Source organism: Triticum dicoccoides, chromosome 1A (assembly GCF_002162155.2).
Source record: "Triticum dicoccoides isolate Atlit2015 ecotype Zavitan chromosome 1A, WEW_v2.0, whole genome shotgun sequence".
Lineage (NCBI taxonomy): Eukaryota > Viridiplantae > Streptophyta > Magnoliopsida > Poales > Poaceae > Triticum > Triticum dicoccoides.
The window spans coordinates 11,865,928-11,885,139 of record NC_041380.1 but is presented as its reverse complement, the minus strand read 5'-3'; the positions used below and the strand labels follow the sequence as shown (position 1 = coordinate 11,885,139).

The window sequence follows — 19,212 nt, the reverse complement described above, 5'->3', positions numbered from 1 at the left end:
GGGGGTGGTTTAGATTGTGGGAAGGCATCCGTAATTAGCCAGTAATTGCCCGTATCGATAAAGCCCCGCATATGTTGCATCTTTTCCCACAAGGATGAGCATTTCCTTTTTATCCAAGATTAAATCTGGAGTACAAATCTGACTTACAGCTCACCAAGTCAACAATAGTTGTTAACTAGCAATAATTGGTGATGATGTACAAGCTCAACAATAAGACATGTTTGTGTCTTAGAAAAGAAACACGTGATGTTTAGTCCATCAAGATAAATAAAATGGAGCAGCCCAAGTAAACATGCTCAACTCAAGCAACAGTTATCTGAAAAAAATCACTTGTCCAGATCCAATATTCATGCAACACTTGGCATCACAAGACTAGAAAAGATCTGACTGGCACAAGTAGAATTAGTAGGCTCTGGTCCTAGATAAATATGATGCTACCGTCTATGTTACTCCCACTGTGGGTAGTCTTATATGAATTAGCTCAACTAGAAATGTGGCATCATAGACCATCCATCCGTCATAAACACTAGATATCGGGAACCAACAACAATGCCTATCAAACAAATGAAACAGGAGGAGCTTTCCATGGCAGATCACAGTTCTCCACAGACTATCTTGACAAGCTTATCTAAGTTTTTTCTGCTACCGCCATCGGGCGCGAACGCGCTGGCCGCCATGCGCTGCATCTCTTGCATCTTTTCCCACATCCGGATGCCCTGATCACCGGCGAGCAGCAACGGCACCGCTTCCGCAACAGCCTCGCGCTTCATGGGCTCCTCCAAGACCGTGCCGAAACCCCAGACACGCGCCACCAGCTGCGCGTTCATCTTCTGGTCGGTGAAGAAGGGGCGACATGCCATGGGCACGCCGGCGGACACCCCCTCCAGCACCGAGGCCCACCCGGCGTGCGTGACGAAGGCCCCAACCGACGCGTGGCGCAGCACGGCCGCCTGCGGCGCCCACGGCACCACCTTGCCGCGCTCGAGGTCCAAGAACCCCGGCGGGAGCTGCGGCCAGGACTCCTTCGGCAGCGACCAGAGGAACGGCGCGCCGGAGGACTCAAGCCCGGCAGCGAGCTCGCGCAGTTCCTCCGGATTTCCTGCCACGACGGTGACCACCGTGCCGAAGCTGGCGTATGCGACGGCGCGGGCGGGGTGGCGGTTGAGCCAGTCGAGGCATCCATGGGGGTCGGCGCTGGTCTCGACGGTGTCGTCATTGCCGGGGAATGGGAGAAGGTGGAAGGGGCCGACGGGGAGGCACTCCGGGAGCTCCGCGGCGAGCGCGGCGGTGAGGTCGTCCGGGAGGAGACCCGGGAAGGTGTTGAAGGCGACGGCGGTGGCAGCGCGGGGAAGGTGCTCCGCTATGCGGCGGAACAAGGAGACGATCGGCGATTTCATGTCACCGGAGACGATGCCGTTGAGGAGGTCCCGGACGCGGTAGCTTCCGAGGCCCGGGTGCGAGGTTAGCAGCTCGTCTGCTCGGCTCGTCGCTGCAAATGCCATTGTTTGTTTCAAGCATTCAGCTACACACCTAAGCTAAGCTTGAATTCATCATGCATTGTGCCATGCAATGCGTATACCTTTATCTCCGACGTCGTCGCGCAACGCGTCAGCGCGTAGGTGCGCCAGGAGAGCGCTGGGGCCGCCGGTCCAGACGGCAACCCATGGAGCCTCCACCTCAGCGGCCGCCTTGGCTGCCGTCCACATGAACGAGTCCCCGACGACGCAGGTCACCCTGCCGCCGCCCGCGGAGGCGCGAGCCGTCTCCAGCGCCTCCCTTAACGTGCCAGCCTCAGCAGCCGCCATGAAGAGCTTGAGACGCACCATAGGGTGCGGCGGTGGTACCGCTGGGGCGCCATCCGAGCTCGGTGATAGACCGTCCGGGACCTCCACGAAGCGTAGGTTCGTCACGAGAGTGTCCTCGTGCTTCTTCTGCTGCTCCTTTAGCAGCGCGGCGGTGGAGAGGAAGGAGAAGGTGGCCGCCGGTGCCGCCGCCGCGAGGGCGCGCGCTAGGCGGAACAGCTTCACGGCGTGGGAGGCGAAGGGAAAAGCGATGACCACAACGTGCGGCACGGCCGCCGACATCTTGTACTGTCAGTACGTGCAGTAGAGCACATATTATTTGACTTCTACAGTACGTGCTCCCTCATTATATATAGTCCTGGCCAGACCGCACGGAGCGTCACCAGAATAATTCTGTTCGATTTGCTCCATTTGTAGGAGTATATTTTAGGGCCAGAAAACCGAATATGGATCTGCCATGGATGCCAAAGCAAATAGCTCGAAATCGATTGATTATATCTACTTTTTCTATAAAATAAATGAGTTGGCTATGATGGTGTGCTTGCCATCCTTCACTGTCAGCCATCGAATCTAGATCTAACGTGCACAAATGGCCTGAGACGGACTGACGAGAAGAAGTAACTAGGCGACAATGCTCTTTCATCAAGGGAGCATGCACACATGCATGTAGGAGGGTGTTTGTTTTTAGGGACTTATTGGTCCAGGGACTTAAATAAATCCCTATAAGTCCCATCTAAATCAAACAGGAGGGACTTATAGGGACTTAAAGTGGATATTTGGGACTTATGAAATAAGACTCGCAAGAAATGACTTATAGGGACTTATAGTTGTAATATGGTCTTATAGAGACTTATAAGTCTCAGGAACCAAATAGGTAGGAACTTTTTAAGAACTTGTGACTTATAAATTGGGACTAAAAAAAGTCCTAAAACTTATGAACCAAATAGGGCCTAGATTAACAACACGGCACGCTCGTGTACACCAACTAACTAATAAGCCTATAGCAAGCATCTAGCAGACATTTGTGGACTGCATGGATTGGTAGGTGCGTGCATGAATGGGATGGTGGTAGCTGGCCTCATCCGGTGATAACTACCTACCCCTTCCTTTTCCAAGAGACGAGGCCTACGCTATCAAAGACAATATTGACAACAAAAATCATTTTGGAACAGCACATAATTATTAGCATGGCACACAAAATTTCCAATAGTATCACATATAGACAACACCCATGCTCTTCAGTACAGCAATACCAGCTAGCAAAACAAAATGCCAGCACCGCTCATTTTCAATTTGTGCCTTATTATTATTCAAAAGCAAGGTTCGCCATTATTTGCAGAAGTTAATTGTCGGTCTTTTCTTTAGAGTGAGAAAATCGACCATTGATCTTTAAAACACTTTATGTCCCCCCGCAAAAAAAAACACTTTATGTCCACTGTACAGTAAAATGAAGCTGCTATTGACATTACATGATTTGCATATATTGCAAAACTTTATTCTACATTATATGGCTCAGACACCCAACTAATTAACTAATGAAACTTTATTCGATTCAATGTTCTTTGACCACCAGTGTCTGGAAATGTTTTCCAACACCAACCTTGCTCAATAAAAAGTTGTTTATTAGTGAGTTTCTTGCCTTAAGTCAGGATCTCTCTTCCTAATTAGGCACGAGCTGCATGCACACTTGTGTTTTATATCTCATCTCACAAGCACTCAATCCAAATCTAGGAGTAGGGCTCTTCTAGACTTAGTTTATCAACTTATGAATGGTGCTTAGGTTGATGAACCGATCTTTACAAGGCAGATGATTTGATCACTTGTGAGCTAATCCTTTTTGCTAACAAAAATATGAAAACCCCTAAAAGCACAAAAATACTTCATTTTATTTTAGTCTTTCTCTAGCAAGTTCTATCGGAGGGCAGTCACCAGACCGCAACAAAGAATGAATTGAAGCAAGGTCCATCTCCATTAAAGGAGAACTCATATGCACCTAAACGGCAGAAGTGTCTCACTCTTGCTTAATCTTAAGGTTGGTGACTAGATAACTAATATAGCATGGAGGGAGTAGCAAACAAGCATTACATCATCCACTAGCTTCTTGACTAGATAACCTTGACGTTTGTCATGCCCAACAAAATGATATTTCTATAGCAATAACAGAAATTACCTAGCACATGTGCTGCTTAATTAATTAGCAGAGCGAAATAAGCTAATTCAGCATGACGACTATCAGGTCCCCATGTCAATGATGATCTTGCCGGTGGCATGGCCAGCCATGGCTGTCTGCCACGCCCTGGCCGCATCGCTGAACGGATACCTCGAGTCAATAACGGTCTTCAGCTTACGGGCCTTCACCAACCCGACCAAGAACTCCAAGTCCCCCTTATTGGGTCTCAGAAGTAGCGGAACGAGGCGCTTCCTTGAGAAGGTGACCAAGTGCAGGAGAGTGGTGGCATAGGCTGAAAAGTTTGGGGTGAGATCAATTAATTTGCCGGAGCTGCACAACAATGGCGCGAACGTCGACCAGCCGATCCCAACGGTACAGTGGACAACGCCGTCGTATTTCTTGCCGGACCTGCTCTTGAGGCTTGCCCCCTCTGGTGTATTGTAGTCCAGCACCTCCTCTGCACCCAGGCTCTTGACGAGCTCCATGTTTCGAGCTCCACAGGTAGCGGTAACATGGAGGTTTGCCAGCTTCGCGAGCTGCACAGCGTATAGGCCAACGCCACCGGAGGCAGCTGTAATGAGGACGTGTAAAGGAGGCTGGCTACTCCTACCATCGAATTTGGCGCCGATACACCTCAGTGCCTTGCCTGCAAAGCAGTGGCTGCCGCAACGGGAAGCCCGGCACCCTCAGCAGCAGATACCTCAGGCGGCCTCTTAACGGTCAAATTTGCGGATGCCACAGCGTACTCTGAAATCCGCTTGAATTATTAATGGAAATTTCAAAGACGATGATCACAGAAACCCGTTTGTCGACACGCGGCGGCAGTGAAATCACATGTTAAAACTGAGATATACTTACGAAAGGGTGCAACATGGCCACCACTTCATCTCCAGCCGTGACATGTTGCACATCAGGACCAACATCAACGACAACTCCTGCAATATCAGTCACTGTAGCAAAGGGTTGACCGTAGATGTCTAGTCATGAACTGATGGTATCCGTGCATCTTGATACTTGCCGCTTCTACTCTTATGAGAACCTCGTTCTTATTCGCTGATGGGACTGGAACTTGGACATGCTGCTTTTGACAGGTTCCAAATTAATGTATTAGCTTCAGGGAAATATAGATCTTATGAGAAAAATTGTACGCAACGTGTGGGCTCCAATATCCTTGTACTTCATCAAAAAACCAATGTTTATGTCCAAGAAAAACCAATCAACCAGCAAGGTGATCTACTCTGCCATACTAGTCAAGAAACCACATCGTATGCCAATATTGGTAAATACACAAGAGACACGGAAGTTTCCAACCCTCAGAAGAAAAATACCTTGAGATCATTCACACCTCCGCCGCAGGATGAATACTGCACGGCCAGCATTTTCGACCCTGTAATTGGGGCTGCTTTTGTTGGGGAAGCTTGTAAACATAAGTTAGATGGGCGCCAAATTTCTAAGCCTGGCGTCTGAGTGTGTTGTTCCAAGCCTTGCTACGTTCTGATATATAAGGATGTGGCAATGGCCTTTTGACTCCCGGGAGTCGGGGCACCCTTTTATCACATCGTTCTCACCTGATTGCTTTCCTCGAGATGTGAACCATGCCTGCTACCCCCATTGCAATTTTCGGAACACATGAATAGTAATCCTAGCTAGAACAGTGCCTTGTCCTGTCACCCATCACGTGTGAACAGTGAGCCTGGGGAGCTGCTACAGAGTCCCAGATCCACTGGTCATGGGCCAAAAAACTTTTGCTGCTATTTATAACATTTTCAATCCTAATCATCCCTTGCATCCTGCTACCAACAATACCTTTTTTCAATAATGAAGACAATCTTTAGGTTGTTCACGGTAGTTTGACTAAAGCAAATGAATGTCACAAATTAATAGACTGTTTCTTAAATATACATGGACAAAAAGCAAGATTTGGTTGCAAATGGACAACCCATCTGAGCTGCTACTCGATCCCCATCTGAGCTGTTGCCTGACTATTAAAAATAGAAAAAAGGGAGACAGTGCATGTGTTGAGGAACGCAGTATTTTAAAAAATTTCCTACGATCACGCAAGATCTATCTAGGAGATGCATAGCAACGAGAGGGAAGAGTGTGTCTACGTACCCTCGTAGACCGAAAGCGGAAGCATTGAGTAACGCGGTTGATGTAGTCGAACGCCTTCGCGATCCAACCGATCAAGTACGGAATGCACGGCACCTCCGCGATCTGCACACGTTCAGCTCGGTAACGTACGTCCCTCGAACTCTAGATCTAGCTGAGGCCGTGGGAGAGTTTCGTCAGCATGACGGTGTGTTGACGGTGATGAAGTTACCGATGCAGGGCTTCGCCTAAGCACTACGACAATATGACCGAGGTGGAAATTTGTGAACGAGGGCACCGCACACGGCTAAAAAATCAACTTGTGTGTCTATACCCCCTCCCCCGTATATAAAGAAGGGGAGGAGGAGGAGGGCCGGCCTCAAAGGGCGCGCCCAAGGGGGGATTCCTACTCCTAGTAGGAGTAGGTTTCCCCCTTTCCTAGACCAAGTAGGAGAAGAAGGAAGGAGAGGAAGAAGAGAAGGAAAGGGGGGCTGGCCCCCCTAGCCCTAGTCCAATTCGGTTTGGGCTGGGGGGGGGGGCACCTCTTGGCTTGCCACCAATCTTCCATCACTAGGCCCATAAGGCCCAATAACTTCCTATAGGGGGTTCCGGTAACCCCCGGTACTCCGAAACTTATGCGAAACGACCTGAATCATCCTGGTGTCCGAATGTAGCCTTCCAATATATGAATCTTTATGTCTTGACCATTTTGAGACTCCTCGTCATATCCGTCATCACATCCGAGACTCCGAACAACCTTCGGTACATCAAATCACATAACTCATAATGCATATCGTCATCAAACGTTAAGCGTGCGGACCCTACGGGTTCGAGAACTATGTAGACATGACCGAGACTCATCTCCGGTCAATAACCAATAGAGGAATCTGGATGCTCATATTGCTTCCTACATATTCTACGAAGATCTTTATCGGTCAAACCTTCGGTACATCAAATCACATAACTCATAATACATATCGTCATCGAACGTTAAACGTGCGGACCCTACGGGTTCGAGAACTATGTAGACATGACCGAGACTCATCTCCGGTCAATAACCAATTGTGGAACCTGGATGCTCATATTAGTACCTACATATTCTACGAAGATCTTTATCGGTCAAACCGCAGAACAACATACGTTGTTCCCTTTGTCATCGGTATGTTACTTGCCCGAGATTCGATCGTATCATCATACCTAGTTCAATCTCGTCACCGGAAAGTCAATTTACTCGTTTCGTAATGCATCATCCCGTGACTAACTCATTAGCCACATTGCTTGCAAGGCTCATAGTGATGTGCATTACCGAAAGGGCTCAGAGATACCTCTCCGATACATGGAATGAAAAATCCTAATCTCGATCTATGCCAACTCAGCAAACACCATTGGAGACACCTATAGAGCATCTTTATAATCACCCAGTTATGTTGTGACGTTTGATAGCACACAAGGTGCTCCTCCGGTATTCGAGAGTTGCATAATCTCATAGTCATAGAACATGTATAAGTCATGAAGAAAGCAATAGCAATAAACTAAACGATCATAGTGCTAAGCTAACGGATGAGTCTTGTCCATCACATCATCCTCTAATGATGTGATCCTGTTCATCAAATGACAACACATGTCTATAGCTAGGAAACTTAACCATCTTTGATTAACGAGCTAGTCAAGTAGAGGCATACTAGGGACACTTTGTTTGTATATGTTTTCACACATGTACTAAGATTCCGGTTAATACATTTCTAGCAAGAATAATAAACATTTATCATGATATAAGGAAATATAAATAACAACTTTATTATTGCCTCTAGGGCATATTTCCTCCAGTCTCCCACTTGCACTGGAGTCAATAATCTAGTTCACATCATCATGTGATTTCACACCAATAGTTCACATCTTTATGTGATTAGTTCACATCTTCATGTCACTAATACCCAAAGGGTTTACTAGAGTCAATAATCTAGTTCACATCGCTATGTGATTAACACCCAAAGAGTGATCATGTTTTTCTTGTGAGAGAAGTTTAGTCTACAGGTCTGCAACATTCAGATCCATATGTATTTTACAAATTTTTATGTTACAATTCTCTGCACGGAGCTACTCTACCTAATTGCTCCCACTTTCAATATGTATCTAGATCGAGACTTAGAGTCATCTAGATCGGTGTCAAAAGCTTGCATCGATGTAACTCTTTACGACGAACTCTTTTATCACCTCCATAACCGAGAAATATTTCCTTAGTCCTCTAAGGATAATTTTGACCGCTGTCCAGTGATCTACTCCTAGATCACTAGTGTACTCTCTTGCCAAAATAATGTTAAGGTACACAATAGGTCTGGTACACAACATAGCATACTTTATAGAACCTATGACTGAGGCATAGGAAATGACTTCTCATTCTCTTTCTATTTTCTGTAGTGGTCAGATTTTGAGTCTTTACTCAACTTCACACCTTGCAACACAGGCAAGAACTCCTTTTTTGACTGATCCATTTTGAACTCCTTCAAAATCTTGTCAAGGTATGTACTCATTGAAAAAACTTATCAAGCGTCTTGATCTATATCTATAGATCTTGATGCTCAATATGTAAGCAGCTTTACCGAGGTCTTTCTTTGAAAAACTCCTTTCAAACACTCATTTATACTTTCCAGAAAATTATACATCACTTCCGATCAATAAAATGGCATTCACATATACTTATCAGAAAGCCTGTAGTGCTCCCACTCACTTTCTTGTAAATACAGGCTTCGCCGCAAGTCTGTATAAAACTATATGCTTTGATCAACTTATCAAAGTGCAACTCCGAGATGCTTGCACCAGTCCATAGATGGACCATTGGAGCTTGCACACTTTGTTACCATCTTTAAGATTGACAAAACCTTCTGGTTGCATCATATACAACTCTTCTTTAATAAATCCATTAAGGAATGCAGTTTTGATATCCATTTGGCAGATTTCATAAAATGCAGCAACTGCTAACATGATTCGGACAGACTTTTAAGCATCGATATGAGTGAGAAAATCTCATCGTAGTCAATGATGTCTACTACATAACCTTCTTCTTGTAGACGTTGTTGGGCCTCCAAGTGCAGATGTTTGTAGGACAGTAGCAAATTTCCCTCAAGTGGATGACCTAAGGTTTATCAATCCGTAGGAGGCGTAGGATGAAGATGGTATCTCTCAAGCAACCCTGCAACCAAATAACAAAGAGTCTCTTGTGCCCCCAACATACCCAATACAATGGTAAATTATATAGGTGCACTAGTTCGGCAAAGAGATGGTGATACAAGTGGTATATGGATAGTAGATAAAGGTATTTGTAATCTGAAAATATAAAAACAGCAAGGTAACTAATGATAAAAGTGAGCGTAAACGGTATTGCAATGCGTTGAAACAAGGCCTAGGGTTCATACTTTCGCTAGTGCAAGTCCCCTCAACAATACTAACATAATTGGATCACATAACTATCCCTCAACATGCAACAAAGAGTCACTCCAAAGTCACTAATAGCGGAGAACAAGCGAAGAGATTATGGTAGGGTACGAAATCACCTCAAAGTTATTCTTTCCAATCAATCCGTTGGGCTATTCCTATGAGTGTCACAAACAGCCCTAGAGTTCATACTAGAATAACACCTTAAGACACAAATCAACCAAAACCCTAATGTCACCTAGATACTCCAATGTCACCTCAAGTATCCGTGGGTATGATTATACGATATGCGTCACACAATCTCAGATTCATCTATTCAACCAACACAAAGGACCTCAAAGAGTGCCCCAAAGTTCCTATCGGAGAATCACGACGAAAACATGTGCCAACCCCTATGCATAGGTTCATGGGCGGAACCCGCAAGTTGATCACCAAAACATACATCAAGTGAATCACGTGATATCCCATTGTCACCACAGATACGCATGGCAAGACATACATCAAGTGTTCTTAAATCTTTAAAAACTCAATCCGATAAGATAACTTCAAGGGGGAAAACTCAATTCATTACCAGAGAGTAGAGGGGGTGGAGAAACATAAGATCCAACTATAATAGCAAAGCTCGCGATACATCAAGATCGTGCCAAATCAAGAACATGAGAGAGAGAAAGAGAGATAGGTCAAACACATAGCTACTGGTACATACCCTCAGCCCCGAGGGAGAACTACTCCCTCCTCGTCATGGAGAGCACCGGGATGATGAAGATGGCCACCGGAGAGGGATTCCCCCTCCGACAGGGTGCCGGAACGGGTCTAGATTGGCTTTCGGTGGCTACAGAGACTTCTGGCGGCGGAACTCCCGATCTATTGTGCTCTCGGATGTTTTTAGGGTATATGGAAATATATGTGCGGAAGAAGTACGTCAGGGGGCCACGAGGGGCCCACGAGGGTGGGGGCGCGCCCTAGGGGGGTGGGCGCACCCCCTACCTCGTGGCCTCCTCGAACCTTCCCTTATGTGCACTTCAAGTCTTCCGGGCTTCTTTCCTTCCAAAAATGAGTTCCGTGAAGTTTCAGGTCAATTGGACTCCATTTGATTTTCCTTTTCTTCGAAACCCTAAAACAAGGTAAAAACAGAAACTGGCACTGGGCTCTAGGTTAATAGGTTAGTCCCAAAAATGATATAAAAGTGTATAATAAAGACCATAAACATTCAAAACAGTAGATAATATAGCATGGAGTAATCAAAAATTATAGATACGCTGGAGACATATCAGCATCCCCAAGCTTAATTCCTGCTCGTCCTCGAGTACGTAAATGATAAAAACAGAATTTTTGATGCGGAGTGCTACTTGGCATAATTTCAATGTAAGTCTTCTTAATTGTGGCATGAATATTCAGATCCATAAGATTCAAGACAAAAATTCATATTGACATAAAAATAATAATACGTCAAGCATACTAACTAAGCAATTATGTCTTCTTAAAATAACATGGCCAAAGAAAGTGCATCCCTACAAAATCATATAGTTTAGTCATGCTCCATTTTTGTCACACAAGAATGCTTGAACAACCCCGATGACAAGCCAAGCAATTGTTTCATACTTTAATAATTTCAAACCTAGAAACTTTCACGCAATACATGAACGAGAGTCATGGATATAGCACTATGGGTGGAATAGAATATGATGATGGGTTATGTGGAGAAAATAAAAAAGGAGAAAGTCTCACATCAATGACGCTAATCAATGGGCTATGGAGATGCCCATCGATTGATGTTAATGCAAGGAGTAGGGATTGCCATGCAACAGATGCACTAGAGCTATAAATGTATGAAACCTCAACAAAAGAAACTAAGTGGGTGTGCATCCAACTTGCTTGCTCACTAAGACCTAGGGCACTTGAGGAGACCCATTGTTGGAATATATAAGCCAAGTTCTATAATGAAAATTTCCCACTAGTATATGAAAGTGACTAAACAAGAGACTCTCTATCATGAAGACTATGGTGCTACTTTGAAGCACAAGTGTGGCAAAGGATAGTAGCATTGTCCCTTCTCTCTTTTTCTCTCATTTTTTATTTGGCCTTTCTTTTTTTATGGCCTTTATCTTTTCTTTTCTTTTTCTTTTTTTGGGCCTTCTCTTTTTTATGGCCTTTCTCTTTTTTTCATTCCTCACTTGGGACAATGCTCTAGAAAATGATGATCATCACACTTCTATTTATTTACAACTCAACGATTACAACTCGATACTAGAACAAAGTATGACTCTATATGAATGCCTCCGGCGGTGTACCGGGATATGCAATGACTCAAGAGTGACATGTATGGAAGAATTATGAACGGTGGCTTTGCCACAAATACGATGTCAACTACATGATCATGCAAAGCAATATGACAATGATGAATGTGTCACGATAAACGGAATGGTGGAAAGTTGCATGGCAATATATCTCGGAATGGCTATGGAAATGCCATAATAGGTAGGTATGGTGGCTGTTTTGAGGAAGATATAAGGAGATTTATGTGTGAAAGAGCGTATCATATCACGGGGTTTGGATGCACCGGCGAAGTTTGAAGAACATCTTTTGAAGAACACACCTATATGAGTCTGATTGTTAAACGTCGCAATCTATGAGAGTAGGGTTCTCTTTAGTAAACTCATGAAATGTCTCAGAGTATGACGCATAAGCTCCACCCGCGGGGAAGACCCACGGTAGCCATGTATCAGTCAAGGCTTTATGTGAAGCTAGATTCACAGAAAACTTGCAGTTCAAGGCCCAGTCCACTGTTCAAGTTGCTTACTAGTGTAGCATATAGTTCTAGGTGAAAGTTCAACTTAACAGTCTCCACTGCAGTACCGGTATATAAAATAGTGTTTTAGAACCAAAGGCAAATTTTGTGTGCTTCTGGGATCTGGTGGGGGATTGCTGGAATTTTGTCTATTTTGGGCCTAGCCCAATAGCAGTTTCGGAAATTCCTAATAAATCCTGCAGGCCCACGCAGCCCATTCGTGCAAGGCAAGAGGTGGAACAAAAGTTTAGTCCCACATTGCTAGTTTAGAGGGAATTGGACCTCTTTATAAGGGAGGTTCTTTCCCCACATGTATGAGCATGAGAACAAGAGGGACATCCACACGCGCTCCTCCTCCGCCGCCTGCCTCGCCACGCCTCGCCTCGCCTCGCCTCGCCTCGCCTCGTCACGCCGCGCCGCGCCGCGGGTTGCGGGAATGAGCCGATGTCTAAATTTTTGCCACGCACGACGGGTATACGAAAGGTCACGCGGGAGTTGAAACGTTTTCAATAGTGGACACTGAATTCGAACGGCGCGCCTCTTTGGCCGCTGCCTGTTCGTTTCGTCTCCCTTCGTTGCTTCACTTCCCGCCGCAGCCTTTTCGCGTCCTTCTCCTGTGCCTATATAAGAGAGGTCGCTCCTCTCCAGAGAGACACAACAGAAGCTCCTCTTCCTCTCGCCACAAAGTTCTGACCACTACGCTGCTGCTACGTTCTTCCCCATCCCGTCTTGCGGCGTGCACCGTAGGTCGGCACAGTACGCCTCCGGAACCGCACCTTTTGAGTCCTGTACGGGAGAAGGGTGATAAGGTTTTTGGGGAGCGCTCCGCGCGACTACTGGCTTCTTCATCACGGACTCCAACGAATACTTTCCCGACGACGACTTCTTCCCCGATGCCCACGACCTCCTTCACGACATGGCAGGCGAGGACACCGACCCCTAGTCCAGCGCTTCTGCTGCTACTGTCCTGTACGTGTTCTTCTCCTTTCTGTTAGAGGTCCTGCTGCAGTTCCTTGTTCTAGTATTTGCCCTACATATGTTAGACTCTATTTCATATATGCAACTTGCTATACTGGCTGCTCTATGTTCAGTTACAGTCCATATATGAAGATGTTGTTTACCTTCTCTTTGTCAAATCGCATGGCTTGTTTTGTCACTGTTATATTAGTCATGCTTTATCTAATATTTCTGCTAATAAAATCATTTGGTAAATTGCTCGTATTTCCAACAGCGACTACATACGAAGCAAAATAAGTGAATCTACACTCTAAAATATGTCTATATACATCCGTATGTGGTAGTACATTTGAAATTTTTAAAAAGACTTATATTTAGGAACGGAGGGAGTAAAAAACAACCCTGTTTTTTTGCAATAATATGCATAAGCCATTTGGTTTGAACTTCTAACCTGCAACGAACTGATAGTGACCCCTGACAGTTAGTACTACAAGGTTTTACCCTGACTATTACATGTTTTTACCCTTTTGTTCTGCATGGATTAGGATATCTCAGTTTGGAGTCATGATGTCTGTTGTTCTGCCAGTACTAATTTTACATGAATTTTCAGTACCTTCCTGTATCTTATTGTGATTTCGAGTTACTGAAAGAAAATGGTGCTTGACAGTGGCAGGGCCCAGAAAGGAGGGGCCAGCAGCACTCAGCCAAGCAGGGTCACATGATTTCTGTGGAAGGAGGGGTCACCAAGCACAGCAGTGAAATTGTTGATGAATCATACAGTAAATGTTTTGCCAAGAGGACAGTGATGATGAACAGGAGTGTTCCCTCAATCAGTCTCACTTTTCATCGAGCAATTGGTTTTCTGCCCTCGCTTAGTTATCCATGAGTCAAGATAGTGCTTTGGCTCAAATTTGCAAGGTACATCCACGGACATGATGATATTACGATGTCTTGTTTGTTATTAGTTCTTGTACCTTTAGCTGACAATTTAGATACTCCCTCCGATCCAAATTAATTGAAGCAGCTTTAGTGCAACTTTGTACTAATGTTGTATGAAGGGTGCGTCAATTAGAGCGGACTCCAGCATGTGCTACTTTTCTTCGATTAATTGCATCTCTGATGAGAGAGAGTGTTTGAGAAGGTAATCACTATATAATCAGCGTACATTTCTCACTGCTCTGCATACATAGAGCTTAATTAGTTTGTGCTTGTCTGAAGGTGTGTCCTATTTTTCATTGGTTACCAATCTGTAAAGGCAGCAAGGATGGAAAACAGAAATTCCCAAGTTAGGGGATGATTGACAGCCCCCTCCTGAACTATTGGGAGCATATATTATTATATAAGTTGCAAAACCATGAATATCAATGTTGTATTTCGCTTCAACATCTATCTAATTAACCTGCTCTAAACAGACGAATCCTGAATGTTAGTACTATAACTGTGTCCTCCCATAAGCTAAGAGAAAAGGTATTAATTTTTTCTGACTATCTAATAAGGGGTTAATTTTCCTTTTTGTTCTGCAAGGCCGAGGTCAGGACTCAGGACATCTGATTTGAAGAAATGCATGTGATTTTCGCTCCATCCACGAGAAAAAAGACATGCATATGTGATTTAAAGATGCCGAAAGACATGTCGTTGCCTGACAATGTCGGCACGGTGCCCACAAAGGAGGGGTCAGCAGCACTGAAGATGCCCCCTCGGTAAATCTCACTTTTCACTCACATGTGAAATAATTGAGCAGAGGATGGCTCGCCCCATAGACCTCCTATAAATAGTGGCTGCGGTGTCTGATAGCACCGTCTCAGAGTGCTGCGGTGTTTCTGCTGGCTGTATATCAGACGACGCTGGATTTGAATGCAAGTCTGGTTATATAGATATAGAGACAGCACTGCAAGGTATGTGAAATGACCGACCCTTTCTTTTCGTCGGACGTATTAATTCTGTTTCACGTAAACAATTGCTTGCAACTCCGGTTAAAATATATCTGTCTAGCTATATCGTGCATGGTAGGAAGAAGAGATCGATGGAACTTGTTCTTAAGTACTAGTGTGAACTCCAGTTGAATATATGTAGTGCAACAGATGGATTGATATATGTTTAATTTTTGCTTGGTTACATTTACATGCATATACGCTGCTGCCTACCGGGAAACAGCCGTCAACTACTGCAAGCTGGGGTGCAGGGCTTCCTTGTGCAACAAATTAACCGCATCTGGTAAGATTCTTGATCAGTCACTAATTCGTCAATCACAAACACCAACCCCAAGCATCGCATGCGCATGCTGGTACTCCCTACGTTCCTAAATATTTGCTTTTTTAGAGAGTTCAAATGGACTATCATATACGGATGTATATAGACATAACTTAGAATGTAGATTCACTCATTTTGCTCCGTATGTAATCACTTATTGAAATCTCTAGAAAGACAAATATTTAGAAACGGAAGGAATACAAATCTGAAGGCAATACACCTAATGTACAAACAAAATGCATGCAGTCCCCAAAAAATGATCATACTCTAGAGCACACACACCCAAACCGATTTGGGATGGGACTTAGGAGGACGTCCGGACCTGTTGGTCCCCAAATTATCCACTACTAGGGAAAGCCATAGTAATAGCGTTGGATAAAGCCCTAGCAGTAGAGCTGGGTCCCGCGCTACTGCTATAGCGCTAAAACTAACTTTTAGCAGTAGCATTGTTTATGCCACCGCTACTGCTAACTTTGTTAGCAGTAGCACGCTTCCAATAAGCGTTGCTAATTACTAGCAGCGCGCCCTAGCTCCTCTCTACCACTATTCTTCCGTATTACATTTCTTTTTTATTTTATATTATATTTATACACTGTTGTACAAGTTTTCATATAGTTGTAATTTAGAGATTGTTATATCATTATGATCATGAGCAGTTATTATATCATTGGATGATCTGCCTCGCCTTTGAAATGCTTGCCTTTCTTTCGACATTGATGGTTGGTCGGAAGAAATCGACGATGGCCCAGGTACACATTCTTCCTGCATTTGTTCAAGTATATACTTTCAGTGTCATCTAAACAGTGTGTGCATGCGTGGTATCCTTTGTTTGTCTGTCCTGAAAGGTTACTGAGAGCGGGCCAATCGTTGATGGTCACGAACAGCAACGCCTTTAGGTTAAATTCCTCCTGTCTGTGCTCATCCCACGTACGTACACCGTTTTCATTCCACAGCTGTAAAAGTTCTTCAACTAATGGCCTTAGATACACATCAATGTCGTTGCCGGGTTGCTTAGGGCCTTGGATGAGAACTGGCATCATAATGAACTTCCGCTTCATGCACATCCAAGGAGGAAGGTTATACACACATAGAGTCACGGGCCAGGTGCTGTGATTGCTGCTCTGCTCTCCGAAAGGATTAATGCCATCCGCGCTTAAAGCAAACCATACATTCCTTGGGTCCTTTGCAAACTCATCCCAGTACTTTCTCTCGATTTTCTCCACTGCGACCCGTCAGTGGGTGCTCTCAACTTCCCATCTTTCTTTCGGTTCTCACTGTGCCATCGCATCAACCTGGCATACTCTTCGTTTCTGAACAGACGTTTCAACCGTGGTATTATAGGAGCATACCACATCACCTTCGCAGGAACCTTCTTCCCGGGGGGCTCGCCTCAACATCACCAGGGTCATCTCGTCTGATCTTATACCGCAATGCACCGCATACCGGGCATGCGTTCAGATCCTTGTATGCACCGCGGTAGAGGATGTAGTCATTAGGGCATGCATGTATCTTCTCCACCTCCAATCCTAGAGGGCATACGACCTTCTTTGCTGCGTATGTACTGTCGGGCAATTCGTTATCCTTTGGAAGCTTCTTCTTCAATATTTTCAGTAGCTTCTCAAATCCTTTGTCAGCCACAGCATTCTCTGCCTTCCACTGCAGCAATTTCAGTATGGTGCCGAGCTTTGTGTTGCCATCTTCGCAATTGGGGTACAACCCTTTTTTGTGATCCTCTAACATGCGATCAAACTTCAGCTTCTCCTTTTGACTTTCGCATTGCGTCCTTGCATCGACAATGACCCGGCGGAGATCATCATCATCAGGCACATCGTCTGGTTCCTCTTGATCTTCAGCAGCTTCACCCGTTGCAGCATCATTGGGCACATCGTCTGGTTCCTCTTGATCTTCACCAGCTCCCCCCGTTGCAGCACCACCATATTCAGGGGGCACATAGTTGTCATCGTACTCTTTTTCTTCACCGTCTTCCATCATAACCCCTATTTCTCCGTGCCTCGTCCAAACATTATAGTGTGGCATGAAACCCTTGTAAAGCAGGTGGGAGTGAAGGATTTTCCGGTTAGAGTAAGACCTCGTATTCCCACATTCAGTGCATGGACAACACATAAAACCATTCTGCTTGTTTGCCTCGGCCGCATCGAGAAACTCATGCACGCCCTTAATGTACTCGCATATGTGTCTGTCACCGTACATCCATTGCCGATTCATCTGCGTGCATTATATATAATTAAGTGTCCAAATTAATAGAAATTCATCATCACATTAAAACCAAACTGCATACATAGTTCTCATCTAACAACATATAGCTCTCCAGAGCATCTAATTAATTAAACCATACATTGAAACTATGTAAAACATTTCAATGCAAAAACAAATGTGATCATAATCGCAACCAAGGTAACAATTGATCCAACGGCATAATGATACCAAGCCTCGGTATGAATGACATATTTTCTAATCTTTCTAATCTTCAAGCGCATTGCATCCATCTTGATCTTGTGATCATCGACGACATCCGCAACATGCAACTCCAATATCATCTTCTCCTCCTCAATTTTTTTATTTTTTCCTTTAACAAATTGTTTTCTTCTTTAACTAAATTTAACCTCTCGACAATAGGGTCGGTTGGCATTTCCGATTCACATACATCCTACATAAATAAAATCTATGTCACGTTGGTCGGCATAATTTTCATAAACAATAAATGAACCAATAGTTATAAAGATAATATATATACCACATCCGAATCATAGACAGGACGAGGGCCGACGGGGGCGGTTACCAAAACCATCGCACTATATAAGATGCAATAATAAAAGTAAGAAAATAATACAAGTATCTATGTAAACATACAAGTAAGAATATTTTTCCTTTCAGAAAGAAGATAAGAACAAGAGGCTCACCACGGTGGTGCCGGCGATGAGCTCGGCGTGGGCGATCGACGGCGGTGAAGACGGGGACGGGGCGTGACGGACCGCTAAACCTAGACAAATATTGTGGAAAATAGAGCTTGGAGGTCGAGCTTGGAGAGGAAAAAGCTTAAGTAGTGTGGCTCGGGCATTCCATCGAACACCTTGTGTGCATAGGAGGTAAGCTAGAGCACCACCAAGCCCTTTCCCCCTCCGCCAGAAAAAAACAGAGCAGTGTGCTCTGCTCTTACGCGAGGGGGTATATATAGACACCTCATTGGTCCCGGTTGATGGCATGAACCGGGACTAAAGGGGAGCCTTTGGTCCCGGTTCAAGCCACCAACCGGGACCAATGGTGGTGGGCCAGGAGCGAGGCCCCGTCCCGGTTCGTCCCACCAACCGGGACCAAAAGGTTCAGATGAACCGGGACCAATGGCTCACGTGGCCCGGCCGGCCCCCTGGGCTCACGAACCGGGTCCAATGCCCCCATTGGTCCCGGTTCTGGACTGAACCGGGACTAATGGGTTGACCCGGCTGGACCAAAGCCCTGTTTTCTACTAGTGGGGCCGGATGCAGGGGTGGCGAGGGTGGTGGGCTTGAACGGGGGCGGAGGGAGGGCAAGCGGCGGGGGCGGCAAAGGTGGGGCGCAGACGTCGCGAGAGCGCTGGCCATCCTGTAGCAGTGAAATTACTGATGAGTGGTAAATGAATCAAAATATTCAGGTGGGAATTTAGTCCCCACCGTGATCGTTAAGAAAACTTATTTCCAAAGGAGTCACATTTGTGCATGCATGCATTC

At 45.1% G+C, this 19,212-nt stretch overlaps 1 protein-coding gene and 1 pseudogene across 1 annotated transcript; both read right to left on the bottom strand.

Moving 5' to 3' along the window:
* Positions 1–512: 512 nt before the first annotated feature.
* Positions 513–2,108, bottom strand: LOC119303381 (anthocyanidin 3-O-glucosyltransferase-like). The gene is made up of 2 exons (XM_037580835.1): positions 1,580–2,108; positions 513–1,489 (listed from the first exon to the last, which is right to left on the bottom strand). Exons 1-2 carry the CDS (start codon positions 2,082–2,084, stop codon positions 594–596), a joined length of 1,401 nt encoding a protein of 466 aa, XP_037436732.1. The 5' UTR covers positions 2,085–2,108; the 3' UTR covers positions 513–593.
* Positions 2,109–4,034: 1,926 nt separating this feature from the next.
* LOC119349818 overlaps positions 4,035–19,212 on the bottom strand; it is a 22,187-nt pseudogene continuing 7,009 nt past the window's right edge.

Excerpts from the sequence above, each read along its gene's own strand:
- LOC119303381 (XM_037580835.1), bottom strand. The coding sequence starts at position 2,084 with ATGTCGGCGGCCGTGCCGCACGTTGTGGTCATCGCTTTTCCCTTCGCC. Across the intron at positions 1,490-1,579 it reads CGACGACGTCGGAGATAAAG|CGACGAGCCGAGCAGACGAG; the intron begins GTATACGCATTG and ends TGGCATTTGCAG.